Source organism: Esox lucius, chromosome 19, assembly GCF_011004845.1.
Source record: "Esox lucius isolate fEsoLuc1 chromosome 19, fEsoLuc1.pri, whole genome shotgun sequence".
NCBI classification, from domain to species: domain Eukaryota; kingdom Metazoa; phylum Chordata; class Actinopteri; order Esociformes; family Esocidae; genus Esox; species Esox lucius.
This window is the reverse complement of record NC_047587.1, coordinates 19,278,575-19,296,162: the sequence shown is the minus strand read 5'-3', so window position 1 is coordinate 19,296,162 and position 17,588 is coordinate 19,278,575. Positions and strand designations below refer to the sequence as shown.

At 40.2% G+C, this 17,588-nt stretch overlaps 2 protein-coding genes across 3 annotated transcripts; one reads left to right on the top strand and one right to left on the bottom strand.

Moving 5' to 3' along the window:
* Positions 1-47: 47 nt before the first annotated feature.
* On the bottom strand, positions 48-3,856 carry psmd7 (proteasome 26S subunit, non-ATPase 7). The gene is made up of 8 exons (XM_010890374.3): positions 3,642-3,856; positions 3,077-3,168; positions 2,838-2,930; positions 2,631-2,728; positions 1,606-1,686; positions 1,349-1,440; positions 1,021-1,219; positions 48-799 (listed from the first exon to the last, which is right to left on the bottom strand). Exons 1-8 carry the CDS (start codon positions 3,713-3,715, stop codon positions 545-547), a joined length of 984 nt encoding a protein of 327 aa, XP_010888676.1. The 5' UTR covers positions 3,716-3,856; the 3' UTR covers positions 48-544.
* dynlrb2 (dynein light chain roadblock-type 2) lies at positions 3,819-10,082 on the top strand. 2 transcript variants are annotated; one of them, XM_010890375.4, is made up of 4 exons: positions 3,819-3,911; positions 8,457-8,532; positions 9,173-9,340; positions 9,844-10,082. In XM_010890375.4, exons 1-4 carry the CDS (start codon positions 3,909-3,911, stop codon positions 9,885-9,887), a joined length of 291 nt encoding a protein of 96 aa, XP_010888677.1. In that variant the 5' UTR covers positions 3,819-3,908; the 3' UTR covers positions 9,888-10,082.
* The last annotated feature ends 7,506 nt before the right edge of the window (positions 10,083-17,588 follow it).

Below are 17,588 nucleotides of genomic sequence, written 5' to 3'. Positions count from 1 at the left end.
CCTAACCACCCAAACAAATGTATGGGACTAAAGAAAACAAGTTTCCAAACAGAAACAAAACAGAACTCTTTAATAGGACCCCAATTTTATGAGTGATAAAGATACTGAAGATTCCTTTCCACCATATAAAAGATAAACAGCTCACAAACAACCATGTATACAAACACATTCAGGCAGGGGCAATTTACTGAACATTGTAGATAGAAATACCGGTTTAGAGCTGACATTAAGGGCATCTGTTCTAGAATATGCATGTGCGCACTTTGTAAATTTTGCTTACTGAACATAGCCCAGACAGTTCAGAATGAAGATGTTCTCATTATAGAGAACATCCAACACATCACCATCCAACATCCTTTCCCTCTCAGTACTTCAGTTATTCAATACCAGTTATGACAAAGGGCAAGTCTCAAATGACACCGTATAGCGCACTAATTGTAGCTAGAGCCACATACATAAATGCATGTGGCTCAGGCCAAAATGTGCCCTACCCTAGGTGATCACAGGGTGTGATTTAAGACACACAGCAATACAGAGTGCACACTCATTTCTTCTTCTTTTCATCTTTCTTGGACGAGGAGTCACCTTTCTCCTTCTCTTTGTCATCCTTCTTCTCCTTGTCCTCTTTCTTCTCTTTCTTCCCCTCTTCCTTCTCCTGCCCCTCCTTCCTCTCAGCATCACGGTTGGAAATCTTGTTGTTGATCAGGTTGTGTAGAGCCACTACTGAGCGGATGAGGGATGCCAGGTAGACCACTAGCATCTGGTCATTGGTTTTCAAGTAGAAGGCCTTAGTGAACTCCTGCAGGATTAGGGCACTGTGAGTTATGACAGACTAACCAGGGAAATGTGATCAGCATCTCAATGTAAATATAGTGGATAGACAACCCAATCATCATGATGTACTAAATCCTACAAAAGCAGTGTTCTGATTAAAACTGTATGACTATGCCACTTAATACTGATCATCCAATGTCCCTATCCTCCTTATCCTCCCTGGCCCCACCCCTCATCCCAATGTACCAGTAAGTTGACGTCTGGAAGAAGGTTGAAGACATCCTGCAAATGGTAGATGATTTGGTGGTTGATAGGCAGTTTGCCAGCAGCCACTCTTTCCAGGTAAGCCCTGATGTCCAGCAGCTTGGAGTTGAGCCCTTTCAGACCATGTACTTGGTTGGTGATCCGCTGAGACAGTGTACCCACTGTAGTGTCCTTGATGTCTCTGTGGACCCGTGAGAATTTGAACAAATATATCAGAGAAACAAGGATTTAGAGTTCAGTACGGCACTAACACTAGAAATGCTTGAATGTGAGTGTGAGATGTGTGGTTCAGTTCAAAGATGATGGATACCTGAGCAGGTGCTCCACGCCCACCTCCTCTGCCTCCTCTGCTCCGATCTCACTCGTCACATGTTCAAAGGTCTTCGACGTTGGAGTGCCATCCTGGTGAAGTAAGGCAAAAAGAACCCAGTTAGTGTTGGAGTCTTTGTTCCTTTCACAGGCTGATCACTTATATACTTAGTCTAATCAGCCCTGAGCCCCTATCGTTTGTCCAGCATTTTACCAACTTTATAATTTTAGGCTCCTACAAGTCATTGCTCCACTTACGTCATGTATTTCCTCAACAGAGAAGTAGGCCTCTGTAGGCAGGCCCAGGTCCTTCGGCTTCACATCAATGATCACTAATACCTTTGGGGGGGGGGGGGTCCATAGAAAACAGAGTCAACCAAGGTTCCATTGCATTTTCAATACTAGTTATAAAGTATTTATAATAGAAGCAACAACCAAAGCCTCTGGAAAGCATGTGGCTCATCAGCATTTGCCACACCATTTGATTTAGTTTAAATAAAATATATAGCTGCAAAGCATTAAAACTGATGTTAGACTGATCTGTTTCACAGAGGAACGCTACATTTCTTACTAATCAGCTGTATGCAGTCTCTAGCCTTCTTTACGCCCTGTCCCTCTGGCCAGGTTAAACATATTAGTAATGCCTATTTATTAATGATTATTTAATGAGAATAAATAATGTGATCAAATTTGCTTAATATCCAAAATGACAAGCTAGAATATAATAATACCAGATTAGCTGAATCATGTTTCTTTATTTTTTTTATTAGGTCTAGAGTTGGATAGGGCAGGACCACACAATGAAAAGAACAAAGCAAGCTTACCCCACAGTTTCACATTACTTTCTCTGTATATAGAAAACCCCACTGTAAGTCAATCTTTAAGATATAAAAAATGCCAAACCCGTTCATGGTTGCTGCAGTTTTAGATGGTTTTCATACTCCCCATGGCCATGACTTATTTTTAAACCATGCGATCTAATTTGAAAAACTCTGGGCCCATTATTAAACATCTCTACAATATTTTTTTAATGTTACATTACATTTGACTAATCAAGCAGCAGCAAATAGGGTTATGTGCCTCCCCCAAAAGCCCAAAACCCAGGACATTTTAACCATCAATCTTTTGGTTCATAGGCCCTCTGCTGCCCCATCATAGGTTACCAAAACAGGAAAAACTAAGGTCCTCAGACCTTTTTTAACAACCGAACTTCTCTGGAAACCTCTGTCATAGACAAAAATGAAATGTAAATGTGGAAAATGCACTGGGTGAAATGTACTCACTGAATTGGTGCAATATTGCTTGATGAGTTCATTGATGGCAATGTCATTCTTATGTAGTTTAGGTCCTGTGTGATACCATCCCACTATCCTTTCTCTGGCTGGAGAGAGGAGAGAAATCAAAGTAACATTCAGCAAAACAGTGTAGGCAATGATGTCGTCGATGACACTATTCATATGGTAAACATTGTGAGGCTTGCATAGACTCACCATTGACTTTCTTGAACATGCCGTACATATTCTCCAAGTAGTCATGATCCAGGAACCATACTGAATCATCCTTGTCATCCTCATCAAAAGGCACTTGAGAAAAAAACCCAATATGAATCCAACTAGTTACAAGCTAGTTATGTAGCTGAACATTTTGTCATTGTACTTCCAGTGTTATTGCCCTGACTCTTATAAACTTGCCACAGAACCTATTGTAGTACATAAAGAGGATAACTCACCTGCAAAGCTGTTGGAAACATCAAGGACTTTCTTATGCCAAGACCCAAGGAGCACACCGACTACTCGCTTCTGGTTGCCTACTTTCCCTATTCTGTCAAAAAATAACCAGACCATTCAATACCCAGTCATTAACCGAACTACTCATGGTAACTATTTTACACAGTTTCACCCAGGAATGGCTTTCCATAAACGCAAAAAAAGACATTTCGCTAGCTAAGTCGGCTTGTATGTAACCTCAAAGTTTATTGAGGTATACACTTACGTCTTATTTCCTGTAGGTAATGCGATAGCTAGACCTTGATAGTTTTTTCAATTCCTCCACAATCATCTTTAATTCTCTGAATGATGCGTACAAACAATAAAAGCTAACTATATGTAATGTTACAAAAAATGGACTAATAATGTACACATCTTCAATGATGGGTATCTGACTCAGCAAGTTAGCTAGCTAGCTAGCTACCCACCTACCTAGCAATTTAGGCCTGGCTGTAAAACCATCATACAAAAAGTAGCAAGATATTGTAACAAAAAAATAACGGTATTTTTATAACGACCGTGACATACCTATTAAAATGATCCACCACGCTGAGCAACACCAGTGGATGGACAACCACATTCTCTACCGCTAACTCCGGCATTGTTTTGTACTGAGGTGTTTGATGGATGTAACGATGCTGGCTTAATGTTAGCTGTCTAGCTAGTTGGCTACTTCCTATCAAAATGCTAGCTACTTCCGTTTCTGCGTAGCAACAGAACGCAACCCGAACGAAGAAGGGAACCTAGACCCGCCGACGACAACAACATTGACAGCTTCAGCCAGCACTGGCAAATATGGTATACATTTTTTCAGTTACATTAAATTAGTTTTGGCTAATGTATGTATGTAACGTTATTTAATCAAATAAACAGTATGGGTAATCGATAGAAATCTCTAAATATCGATGTTGTAACATTACTTAGCTAGCTAACATGTTAGCATTGATTGACTAAACCGTAAACTGTTCTACCTAAAACCATGGCATTTCACCCCTACGTCGTATGTCACAACGTTTCATGTTCACGTTCTCCAGAGTAGCACATCTTGGTCGCACAAACAATGTTATGTTTTTTAATGATCATATCAAAGAATACTGTTCTCTACTTACTGACATGATCATTTAACCATTCAATTTAAGAGGCCTTGTGGCCACTATGATTGTAAAAGCCAAAAAGAGTCCCCGAAAATGTTATATGTCATTATGTGCAGATCTGTGCTAAATGTCATAGAAAGTACTCATTTCTAACGCGGAATATCATAGCTAACTGAGGTAGGATAGTGACTGTACTTATAAAATATGCACATACATATTACATGGTTTAAAAATAAATAAATAATCACAAAAGACCCAGACTTTTTTAGCTATTTTGCTTCCTTTTTGCCGAATGGCGTAAGCGGAGCTTACGTCTCTTACTGAGTGAATGACTACTCGTTCTTAAACAGCGTAGTGGTTAGAGACGCGGACTGCAGTGTGGGTGACCGGTGTCCGATCCTCGCCACAAACAAAAAGACTATGCAGTAGTATTTGTTCAGGAAAGACAAACACTTTGCTGTCTACAAGCTTCAGTAGCTATATTATAGTAATCCATTCGTGCATGGATTTGGGGTAATATAGACCACAATCCCTTGCGCAGTAAAAAAAGAGTGGTTTCCATGATTCTCGGCTTTTCACTTGATGAGAAAGTCAGTTATCACCACCTGTATTGATAGTTATTGTATCAATGTCATTCAGGAATGAAATAAAAACAAAATTGTGCCATCAAATGAAATAGCTTTGGCAGTGTAAAGTTCATCTTCAGTCTTGCTAGCAATTGCTCAATTCTGATGACTATTCCAAGTAGATACTAGTAGGCTTATTACTGGCTAATAAGCTGTTAAAATGGCCAGTGGCAAAAGCCATACAGTTTTTGTAGTATGTAATATGTGATTTGAGATTCAGAAATTGCTTTTTGATTTACATAGTAGTTCACATAGCATAGTGGTTGGCTATTCAACAAGCCATGGAGTGATTCTAAAGAAACAAACCCGTCAAATTTCGACTAATTGGTTTAACTGACACTAATTGGTATACTGACACTCATATAGCACACATAGCTTAGTGTTTAAAGACATAGCCTGTCACATAGGAGACTCCGGTTCAAATCCAGCGAGGGCAGCACCATTCATCCTTCCTAATCATGGGCCCGGCTGAACTAGACTTGATCTGTTGATGCTGACTGGAGTTTTTTTTGGTCACACCGTTGTCTGTAAATATTAAATGTCATTGGGTGAACCATAGAAAGTCTATTGCATAAAAGCCCAGGAGAACTGTCATTTCTGATATACTGGAACCCGGACACCTGGCCTGAACAAAGTTGCTTAGGTCTCTTGTTTTGCCCATTCCAACATTCAGTCGAATACGCTGTCACATCGGTCTCAAAACTCACGCGCACGCACTTGCCAATTTGAGAAGAATAAATCGAGAGAGCAGAAACACAAGCTGCACGTGCAGAGGATCCAACTTGCGTGCACGCCGGTGCCGAGAGAGCAGAATGTGAAGTTGAGAGAGCAGAAACAAGCCGTGTGAGAGAAGGACCATTCGTGCGAGAGTATAAACATTGTGAGGGCACAGATATCGTTGCGTGGAATTTCTCTGCAAATTTTTAAAATGAATCTGCACCATCTCGAATCCCCTCTGCTCTTTTTTTTTTATTTTACTGTTAAAACCTTACTTGATTAACATACATTGGAAAATAAAAATAATAAGAAAAAAATAAGACCAATTATCTAAACACCACAATGCATTGAGGGTTTGTTAACAATTGTAATATATTTGTAGAAATTAGGTATTCTTTAAATTTTTCATCTTTTTTAAACATCTGTGGAGGATTTTGTTAGAGACTTCTTTTACCTTATTTGTGAGTGCATACTTATGTGGATCATTCCAAATACGTTGCCAGTTTATATTGTTATAAGAGGAGGACCATTTTTAAATAGATGCTGGGATATACTTTCTGTTCAAAAGTTCTCTAATCATCAGGTTGTTGAATTTTTTATCCAAAAAATATATTCCATTAATCCTGACAGTGCCCAAATGTATGGCTGTGTGTTAATTAAATGTTGAATGCTCTTTTAACAAGGTTAATAACCCATTTGGGATAGCTTTAATTATCTTTTCAAATTCCTGGTGAGGCAGAAGTAAGTTGGCTACTGAATTCCTCATATAAAAAAGCCCTGAACTGTTAATTAATTGACCAACTAAGGTGATTTTATATAGAAAACCATTTCCTCTGCTCTCACTTGACACGTGTTTGCAGGTTCACGAAATAGTACATGGTACCTCAAATATGATTGGTAGACTTAATGCTTAATCACATCTTCTTTTTTTTACAATGCCATTGATTGGCTAATTTAAAAGCCCGGGATCTATACAACGTGACTGAGCTATCATTGGCCATTAAAGCAATATGATGGGAATTTCGAGTCTTTTTAGTGATCCGGCTCACTTGTACTAGTTCATTTAAAAGAGATGGTTCATTTTGGCTCTCAAAACGGCTCAGTATATATAGTTTAAAATCACCCTTTATTACAAACATGATTATGCAAATGTTTCTAATCAACAATAACAATAACATGTGCTGGCCTTAGTAAAGCTGTGGAAAGTAACACTTTTATTTGTTAATTTATCTTTCACTGAAATTATGTATTTGTTTTTTTAATGTTCCATGCATTAAAAAAACGAATGCTAAATCTTCTTAAAAGTGCTATAACTCTTCATTGTGTTGAAACATTTTTAATAGTGAAAGAACAGTAGAACAGATCACAATAGAACACAATAACAAAACATTGCAACACACAGTAACTTATAGTGTAAAATGGTTAAAGGAAAATATTACTAAGTAATATTATTATTACCAGTTCAACGTGGCATTTGTTAATCGTTGGCCACAATATAGACATGTTTCAAGGTTCAACAGATGAGGAACTATATTGTGAGATAGGGTTGTCCTGTTTGGAAGAACATAAACTGGATTTAATATGCCAGAAGTTTCTGAATCCCCTGTCGTCAACAATGATGTGGTTGGAAATCTCTGGCAACCATTTAAAATATTTCTTCATCTATCATCTTCTTTGATGAGGTAATGGCCTTTGGCATGTACTGGCCTATGGAGGTCTGGGTGGCAGTTTTGTTAGAGGCATTTGCTAGCGTCAGGTAACACACTAGCAGCAACTTTATTTTACGTGCCTGTGGAGATTGTTGGAGGAGCCAGAACGAAGTTAAAGTGTTGCTTTGCAAATATTGCATACTGCTGTAGTTACGTTTTTTTTGTTGTTGTATCCTAGCTACTGAGTCTTTTCACGGGTGCCACGAATTTTTTTATATAGGGTAAATAAAAAAACATCTTGTAATATACACTAATCACTTCCGTCATTGACCAATTACAACATCAGTCAAGGGTTACGACTTAATGGGTTCACTGTTCAGGCTATTCCTTTGGAATTATATTTTTGTTCAACGTTATTAATTAACAGTGGTCAACATTTTGTCATTTTGTCTTTATTTTAAGATTTGTGGTTCACGGGAACTGCCTTTTGTAAATGTATTCTTTTAACACAACTCGTCTCAAACATATTTAAGAGCCAAATTAACGGTTATTTTCCGTTCATTAAAAAGAGACATTCGTTCGCGAACGACCCATCACTGGAGTGCACAGGGTTACGAGAAGGAGCAGGTGAATTTTGAGAAGTCGCGGAGAAATTCCAAGCCACGATATCTGTGCCCTCATAATGTTTATACTCTCGCGCGACTGGTTCTTCTCTCACGCGGCTTGTGTTTCTGCTCTCTCAACGTCACATTCTGCTCTGTCGACTGACATTTTTCTTTTCGAAGTGCCACCAGCGTGCGCGCATGTTTGGTCCTCTGCACGCGCATCTTGTGTTTCAGCTCTCTCGACTCTATCTAGTGTGCGCTTGAGTTTTGAGACTAATGTGACGCCATAGTCGAACAGTGCCAATTCAAACTGAATTAAACATAGCATTTTTTTTTGCTCTAATACATGTCACGGTCTGTTGTAGTAATGTTTCATGAATGGGGCGGGTGGGGGGGGGGGGGGGGTGCACCTAATTAGTTATTAATAATAACTTGTCCACTGAGTGTATAAAATAACAATATGAACAGATCATGTTAGGATTACAGAATACTTGCAAGATAGGTTTACATATCTGTTTTTGGAATGACTAGCTAGCAAAGCTAATTTAAACTAATCAGTGCTCTTATGTTGGTTTGAATGTTTTTGGGAAATGTGTGTGTTAAACCTGCTATACCTTTACATTGCTTTATCTAATCTACTCACCTTTAACAGGCAGAAGTCGAGGAGACACTGAAGAGGATTCAAACTCATAAAGGTGTAATTGGGACTATAGTTGTTAATGCTGAGGGTGAGGAAGACAACAATCAATTAGGAGTATCTGTCCCCGTGCTTCTATAGTCCCATGTCTAAGCTATTGATCTTGGCAGGAAGTGTTTATTTGTTGGGGGAAAGAAACAACACCATTCAAGTAAACACAGAAAAAACATAAGCAAAACTGAAGCACTTTGCTTTGGTAGAATGAATTTTTTTCTCAAGTACCCCCCCCCCCCCTCCAGGTTTTTTTGTTTGTTTTTACTGTAATAGATTTTTCTACATAACTCTTGACTTTTGCTGCTTTTTCCACCTATTCCAATACAGTTTTAACTATGTTCAGGTCCAGGCTCAACTGTGGTCAGTCTAATAATGTGTGATATGTTCTATCTTTCCAGTGTGTTTTGGATCATTAACATTCTAAAAGAAAAGGTTTCTGCCAATCAGTCAAATATGCAATTTCCTTTTAGCCTCACGGTTAAATCATGTACTTTGGTGCAAGATGGTTCTACTATATACTTTTATATAGTGCTTTATGAGCGATAAATAGCTGAAATAGACTTTTGCTAAATATTGTATTTCCAAAAATGTGAATGTATGTAGCAAGCTAACTTAACAGTAATACTTCCAATTCCATCTCAAATATAATGTTGATGCTATGTGTTGGTGTTGGTCAGGTATCCCAATCAGAACTACCTTAGACAACTCCACCACGGTTCAGTATGCTGGTTTGCTGCACCAGCTCACTATGAAAGCCAGGAGCACAGTCCGAGACATTGACCCTCAGAACGACCTGACATTCCTCAGAATCCGCTCCAAGAAGCATGAGATCATGGTGGCACCTGGTAAGCAGAGGTGTTTCAAGTTCTCAAGGGAGGCCTAGATGCATGAAGATTATCAATGTGTGTGTCACCTTTTCACTTTAAAAATGTATTCATTGTTCAACCCTTTACATGTGGGAATTAGGCTATAAGAAAATCAAGTGTCATATTTCAAAATAAATTAGGTCCTATGTATTTACAAGATTTCACTCAGACAACTACAGATTTGAAAATGTTGCTTAATTTGCTGTAGAGGAATGGAGAATTTTCTTGTTGTTTCGGTGCTCAAGTTCCAAGCGTCAGTCAAAATCTATATGGCTCTGTGCGGTGAAGAGCCTGAGTTCTGACATCATGTTTACAATAAATCATGTTGACACTTTAAATCATGTTTAAAATGTTATGGTACACCCAGTTAGGTTCCAGTTAGGCACTTGTTAGTTTGAAGTGCTGTCATAAATGTAATGAGACAGTTTTGTAATGAAACACAATGAGTAAAATGTTTTTCTGAGTTTCCCTTTCTCTTCCAGACAAGGAGTATATGTTGATAGTGATCCAGAATCCCAGTGAATAGCCCCAGGATTGACCTGCTACAGACAGACTGTAGATCATCGCACAATGCTCATTGGCTCATTCCCAACTTGACCAGACTTTTTGTTTTCTTTGTATTTTTCCTTTTTATACTCTGCAATATGTTGCCTTACTTTATACATTCTCCTTCTAGCCATGATCATCAAATAGAAAAATAAAGGACACAGTCATAACAATTGGTGCATGTTCTGTGTATGGGTTTTGATGTGTGTTCAGTTACAGACACGTAGGGTCAGGAGATGCGTTGTCCTGGGATGAGTGCACATGACTCATGCTGGGCCCCCTAGTTATTTGAAGTCAGGATCCTACATGCTGGGGCTGTAGTTATTTGCAGACTGGGTCCTATATGCTTGGCTCCCTAGATATTTGCAGACAGGGTCCTGCATGCTGTTGTAGATGCTATCTTGTCTACAACTGTCCACACTGCATGTTACAGCATACTGTGCACATTTTGAGCTCATGGTTCTGCTACCTGAATGCATGGTCTAAACCCACATTTTGCCAGTGGGGTTCATTAGGGCCCCATAATTAAGTCTTTCAACTCTGTTTCTGTTGACTTCAACACTGCACGCTGTAACTTTTTCCCACGAAAAAGCAAATACCATATCCTTTCATTCATTACACTAAAACTGATATAATATGGTACATTGTGTGAACTCAGAAATCAGATACCAGGTCAGGCCAGCAGAGGGCAAACATAGGCTGTCTGTGTTTTCACATTGCTTTGATTTTGACATTTAAAACAATTGTTCAGGATTGTGCCTGTAGGTAATGTAAAGCACAATGAAGGAAATGTTAGTTCTGATCATAAATGGTACATATCCACTCCTGCTGGAGGGGGGGTTCGTGATGGGGTACCACCCTTCTCAGGTTACCTGTCTATGAATGACAATGCAACAACCTCAACACAGATTCACTTTTATTTGAGTAGAACAAAATAATATTCCCCCATTACATTTGGTCCCATACTACCTATCAGTTTAACTACATAGCCTATCAACTACTTCCTAAAAACTGTTGATGTTATGTTTTAGTCTTTATTGCAAACAACCATGTTTTGGTTGAATGATAATTTCCCCATTTAATCAGTATTATCATTGGGTCATTTTAGTAATGCAGGAAGTTATACTACAAGTAATTCTATACACGTGCAATGAGGAAAATCAAGTCCTGGGCAAGTCTACCATGACAATGTAGCCTTTCCCACACATCTACTGACAGTATGAAATAGGGCATTAGAGGGCTGTGCCACGTGGGAGCCCATGTTGTGGACATATCTCACATGAAAAATCTCATCTTAAGTTAGACATTTGTTTGTTTTTGGAAACATTACACCCATGCACTCATTAATTAAGCCGATTTACATACTGATACACGGTATAGGTATTAATAATTCAGCTGATACATTAAAGCATTAAAATATTAATTCAAAGTCATTGAGAGTAATCTTTTGACCTTTTGAACTGTTTTCTAGTAAAGCATATTTGGTGCCAAACATTAAAGCTATGGATGTCTCTAGAGAAAATGGCATGGACATTTTTTGCCACTGTGGAAAGGAGAGCTTATGTGGAGGCTTTCATCTGGTCACCAACACTGCAAAAAAAATTGCCAATGGAACAAGACAATTTACTATTTTTGAGGAGATATTTGCTTAAAATAAGTGAAATAATCTGCTGATGGAACAAGACAAATTACAGGATATTAAAGGCATATTTTCTAAAAACAAGCGGTGTATTCTAGCTTATTAAGAAAGAATGACCTTATTTTAAGGATTAACCTGAAAACAAGTTAAATATACTTGATAAGACATACTTTTTCCCGCAGTCAGTCCGGACAACACAAGCGTTTCTGCGATACTGTTGAGTCAGTGAAGAATCATTGGTCAGCAGTAACATACAGGGAAGATAGAATAGGGCAACAATATGGAAACATACCTGGCAGCCTAGATGGAAACAAGGTCTCGCAACAGAACAGTCCCACATTATGGCCATTTTTATAATATTCATATGAGAATACTACAAACTATTTGGAGTGTGATTATGTTCAAATTGACTGCATTTCAAACACTTAGAATCTGTCTATTCCTTTGTTTTGCATTTTATTATTAACATTATGCTAAGAAATTAGGATATTAGTCCAGACTCTTTCCATCTCTTTAAGGGTATTTGTTCTGTCCCGCAATCATTTCTCATGGTTTATGTTTATTTTTATATAGTATGGCTGGGCTACCTACATACTAAGTAAGTTGGTGTTATGGGAGCGTGACTTTCTTAAATGCAATTAAAGAAAATGAAATGTATATACATATGTATAGATAGATAGATTGATGTATATACTATATATACAGTTCAGTCCATAAGTATTTTAAGTACATAGTCCCCCTCATTTAACGGCGCCAAAGGTTTTTGGACAGTTGGATTCACAGCTTTCTCTTATTAGGTGCGTGTTTGATGGCATTATTAGTGCTTATACAGGAAATGTGTTTTCTTAATTCTAAACTTTGCATCTGCATTTGGAGTTGGTTGCTGTTGTCTGGCAGCAAAAAGACCAAAGAAGTGTCCATGTAAGTAAAATTGGCCATCATAATGAAGATTAATCAGAAAACATTGATCAGAGACATAACAAAAACAGACAGTGACTCTCAAAAATGTTCACCACATTTCCACATTTTATTGTTACAGTATGAATTTAAATTGATTTCATTAAGGTGTTTTGCAACTTATCCACACAAAAAGTCCATGTCAAAGTGAAAAATAAAATCAGCTAATTGTTCTAAATTAATTTCAAATGTACATATAAAACAAAAAATTACAAAGAACTTGCAAAGAAAGACTGAGAAATGATTATAGGTGTACGTTTGTTTCCCAGTAACGGTTGGTTCAGAGCAGTACTGTGGCTTCCTCTGAACCTGAAACCAATTTTTCTGCTGGGTTCTGTGTGAACTCAAATGTTGGACAGTGTCTGGCCAGCAGAGGGCCTGTCACAACCAGAGAAACCTTGATGTCTGACCCTGTCTGCAGGTATAAGGTACATTCAATCTGAGGTCCATTCAAGTTCATCAGTGCGATTTTTTTTTTTAGGATGGGAGAGTAGGGGGGAGAACAGTTTGGACAAAAAAAATGAGAATAGAGAAAGAGACAGAGGCAGAGAGTGCTTCCCTTGTGGCTGTATGGCTCTTCACTGACCACCCAGGTCTGCTGGCTGTCAGACACCAATTCCCCTACGATCACCTGATCTCTTATGACAGCTCAACACGTGTACACACCCACAGTCACACATGAGCTATGTGCTTCAAGGGGACCGTATGTCACTTCTTTGGTCTAGATGGCTGCACAGATACTACACATTGAAACAGCATGGATCAGCTATGATTTTGCCACTGTGGTTGTATTCTTGGTAAAGCCATACAAGGACACCATAGCGGGAACGCACGATCAGTGCACATCCTGCAGTACATGAGTGTGTCTTTGAACATGTCTCTTGCTGTGCATAAACAGGTCTCTTTGGAGACACAGATAATTGGACTGATGAGCATACTGTATTCTATTTCCATGCACAGTATTTCCTATCTTCCATATGTACTCCATCTTCTCTTCCCTATAGCCCTCTCTCTCCCCCTTCTCTACAACTGTCTTCCTCCCTCCTCTCTTCTCTACAGCCCTCTCTCTCCCCCTTCTCTACAACTGTCTTCCTCCCTCCTCTCTTCTCTACAGCCCTCTCTCTCCCCCTTCTCTACAACTGTCTTCCTCCCTCCTCTCTTCTCTACAGCCCTCTCTCTCCCCCTTCTCTACAACTGTCTTCCTCCCTCCTCTCTTCTCTACAGCCCTCTCTCTCCCCCTTCTCTACAACTGTCTTCCTCTCTCCTCTCTTCTCTACAGCTCTCTTTGTCCCTCCACTCCCCTTTTCACGAGTGAATCTCCTCTCTTTCTGCTCTACTGAATAAGACATGATTCTCTCTTATAGCAGAAAGCTGTCAAGAATGCTATTTATCAGCCTGACACTATCACAGTTGACTGACAGTTAAAAAGCTGTTTGTATATTTGTCTTTGTTCTCACTTTCTTTTCAGTGTGGCAAAGGAGCATTTTCAGTCTTTGTTTGTCTCTCTCTGACACACATGAACACATGACAGGTAGAATAGACACACACACACAAGCCTCTGCGATTTACTGTGGCAACTTCACACTCAAACACTTTTTAAATACTACATGAATCTATAAATCACAGCTGAAAGGATTCAAACAATATAGAGGTCATAGATATCTATTGCAGGTGGCCCATGATCCTGGACACAGAGCAGTATCTCACTTGTTGCTTTGGATCAGGCTAGACCTTCACTTCTGTGAGCATGGCCAAGACTCTCAAACACCAGAATTACTGATCTACACAAATATCTGAGGCGGTTGAGACCTGACACTGGGATGGTATTTCAATACTTTTTGTCACTAAAGGTCTGCTTTGTGGGAAGCCAACATTTAAGATGAGCACATCCTTCTGGCCTTCCCGGAAACAACCCTGTCTCAGCTATTTGGTAAACCAGACTCCTCTGACAACAGAGTGTTAAGACCACTGTAGCTACCAGGTCAGCATGGCGGTCCACTTGTCACACAGTGGCCCAGGGTAGACCGCTGCTTTGTAGCAAAACCTCTTAAAATGCAGGGAAATATGGTCAAAATGTGAAATGTCATACAGCAACACACAAGTGGAGCAACAGAAAACAAGTCATTTGATTATAAATATGGCTTGAGAGGGTATGTCCATAGGGCTGATGGGTGAAGACATGCTGCTGTACTGGACCCAGAGCAAGTGTTTGGACCATGGTGGTGATGTGACTTACTGGAGGCTTGATTTCACTCCTCCGTTCCTCCCTCCGCCATTAGCTGCATGTCTAATGACAGATGCTGAAAAGGAGTTAAAGAGGTCAGTCCGGCACCTCCAGCCAAAATGGTGTGTATGTGCATCCCCACACATTTGTCTGTGTGAACATGACTGTCTTCATATACAGCCCCTAACACTACAGGCCCCCACCCCCTCCCCAAACACTCCAAACAGACAGACCACCCTCCCCCTGTGCCCAAGAGCTGCACACACACAACAGATCCTGACTCTTCCCCCGAATCACTGCATCCCAATTCATTGGACCATTCAAACTTTTTTTCAGTGATGAATTATTCCCCAGACCTGAAGAAAAGGTATGACTATGTAAGAATACTCCTCCTCCACTCCTACCCACACTTACCCTGCGTTCACTGTCCTATCTTTCCTCCTCCCTCTAGTTTGTTCTCAACTAGCCAACACCAAGTCTTCCAGATCTGTTGTCCTGTCATAAATTAAGAGTAGACCCCCAGGTAATTAAGGAAGACAGAGAATTAAGTCAGAACAAGCGAAGCATACGTTTACTGTCAATTCTGGATCAGTGCCAATGTATGTTTGAGTGAGTGTCTGGCTTTCCCGACTAACTGGTTGATTGACTGGTTAACTGAATGACTGACTGGCTAACTGGTTTGCTGACAGACTGACCGACTGATTGACTGGTTAACTGAACGATGGACCGGTTGACTGATTGCCTGGCTGGCTGAGAGTTTTTTTGACCGACTGGCTTGCTGACAGACAGTGTACTCATTAAGCACATTTATTATTATTGTTATTGATATCTTTTGAACCTTTTTTCAACAAGAAAGACATTCTTGTTCGCTTAGGTAACTAAACTAGCTGATGATTAATGTTATTATTAGAGTGGTTTCTGTCAGAATATTGTTAGCTGGACACAAATAGACGTTAATTGACTTCAGGAAAATGTAGAGCTAGTAGATATATGTGGCCATGAGCAAGCTAAAATGTCCAGCGGAGGAGATTCTGTATCAGTCCATTTGTGCAGTGTTATTCTACCCACCCTGTCTGGGATTGAAGGTCTGGCATTGTCATCAATCTCTCCCCTCCCTCTGACGCTCTCCGTCTCTTTCTCAAAGTGACATGTTTAATGCCTCTCCAGGGACAGTGAGAACAGTAACCAAGCCCAGTTCAGAGGTCACAGGCTGGGGTCAGAGGTTAGGGGTCAGTAGGCAGGCTGCTGAGGGCTGAGTTAAGTTCAGAGGTCCCTTGGGGAGTGCAGCGGACATGCCGTGTTTTTCTGATAGTGACGTATGTTTGCCCTGTGGCACAGAGAATATCGGCCAGGACAGGAAGGGACTTGACCCAGCTGACTGGCGGTCAGAGAGGAAAATACAGAGAGACGGGAGAAAGTGCAAGACCAGACACACACCCACACACATACACAGAGAGTGGGGAAAGAGAGAAGGAGGCAGAAAGGGGGGAGACATAGACTTAGCACGCAGAATTCTGCCAAAAGATCTACAGAGTACAAGGTTTAACCTGAAATAGGAATCGGAATTATTTCCAACTAATTCAAAAAATCCAGAAATGAGCTGTTAAGTTTCACACCCACTTAAAGTAATTATCTACCTTTCTAACAAAGACCTTATCTACAGACAGATTAACCTAGAGAGGAGCCTACCAAGCCAGCTGGTTTTAGGGCTCTGTTTTTACAAAAACAAAGAGACCCCACAGAGTCCCAGGAGAGACCCACTGTTGAGAAAAACCGTAGCTATGTGCAGACTCATTGAGTCTTTACAGACCTGGCCCTTGAGAGACACGGCCCAGAAATGAAGGTAGAAATGGTGCTGCACATCAGAATATGCTGGTAAATGTATGATCACATTACAGACACATACTTCCCTAAAATCTATTCAGATTAAAACACAATTGGCCTGAAAATACTGTCCATTTTAAAGCAATTGCGAGTATTCTTGTTTTTGCCTGTAATTACTATAGGTGGACGATACATTGGTGTGTCCCTAAAACCAATATTGATCTCTGTTTTCCATTGGGATTTATATGTGTTACTATTGCCTTTACTGCACTTTTGTCATTTGTTATTGTTATTATTATTATTAGTATATTTCTTATTTTCCACCTGCTTTGGGAACGTTTTACATGCCAATTAAACCTTTAACTTGAATATAGAAAGGGTGAAATGACAAGGATAGACCGAGAAAGATGATAGATAGAGAACGGGAGAGACACTGTGAAGAGAGGGAGAGAGGGATAGACAGAGAGAAGGGAGGGAGAGAGAGGGATAGACAGAGAGAAGGGAGGGAGAGAGAGGGATAGACAGAGAGAAGGGAGGGAGAGAGAGGGATAGACAGAGAGAAGGGAGGGAGAGAGAGGGATAGACAGAGAGAAGGGAGGGAGAGAGATGGATAGACAGAGAGAAGGGGGAAGAGAGAGAGGGATAGATAGAGAGAAGGTGGAGAGAGAGGGATAGACCGAGGGAAGGGAGTGAGAGAAGGATAGACAGAGAGAAGGGGGAGGGAGAGAGAGGGATAGACAGAGGGAAGGATAGACAGAGAGAAGGATAGACAGAGAGAAGGGGGAGGGAGAGAGAGGGATAGACAGAGGGAAGGGGGAGAGAGAAGGATAGACAGAGGGAAGGGGGAGAGAGAGGGATAGACAGAGAGAAGGGGGAGGGAGAGAGAGGGATAGACAGAGAGAAGGGAGGGAGAGAGAGGGATAGACAGAGGGAAGGGGGAGAGAGAGGGATAGACAGAGGGAAGGGGGAGAGAGAGGGATAGACAGAGGGAAGGGGGAGAGAGAGGGATAGACAGAGAGAAGGGAGGGAGAGAGAGG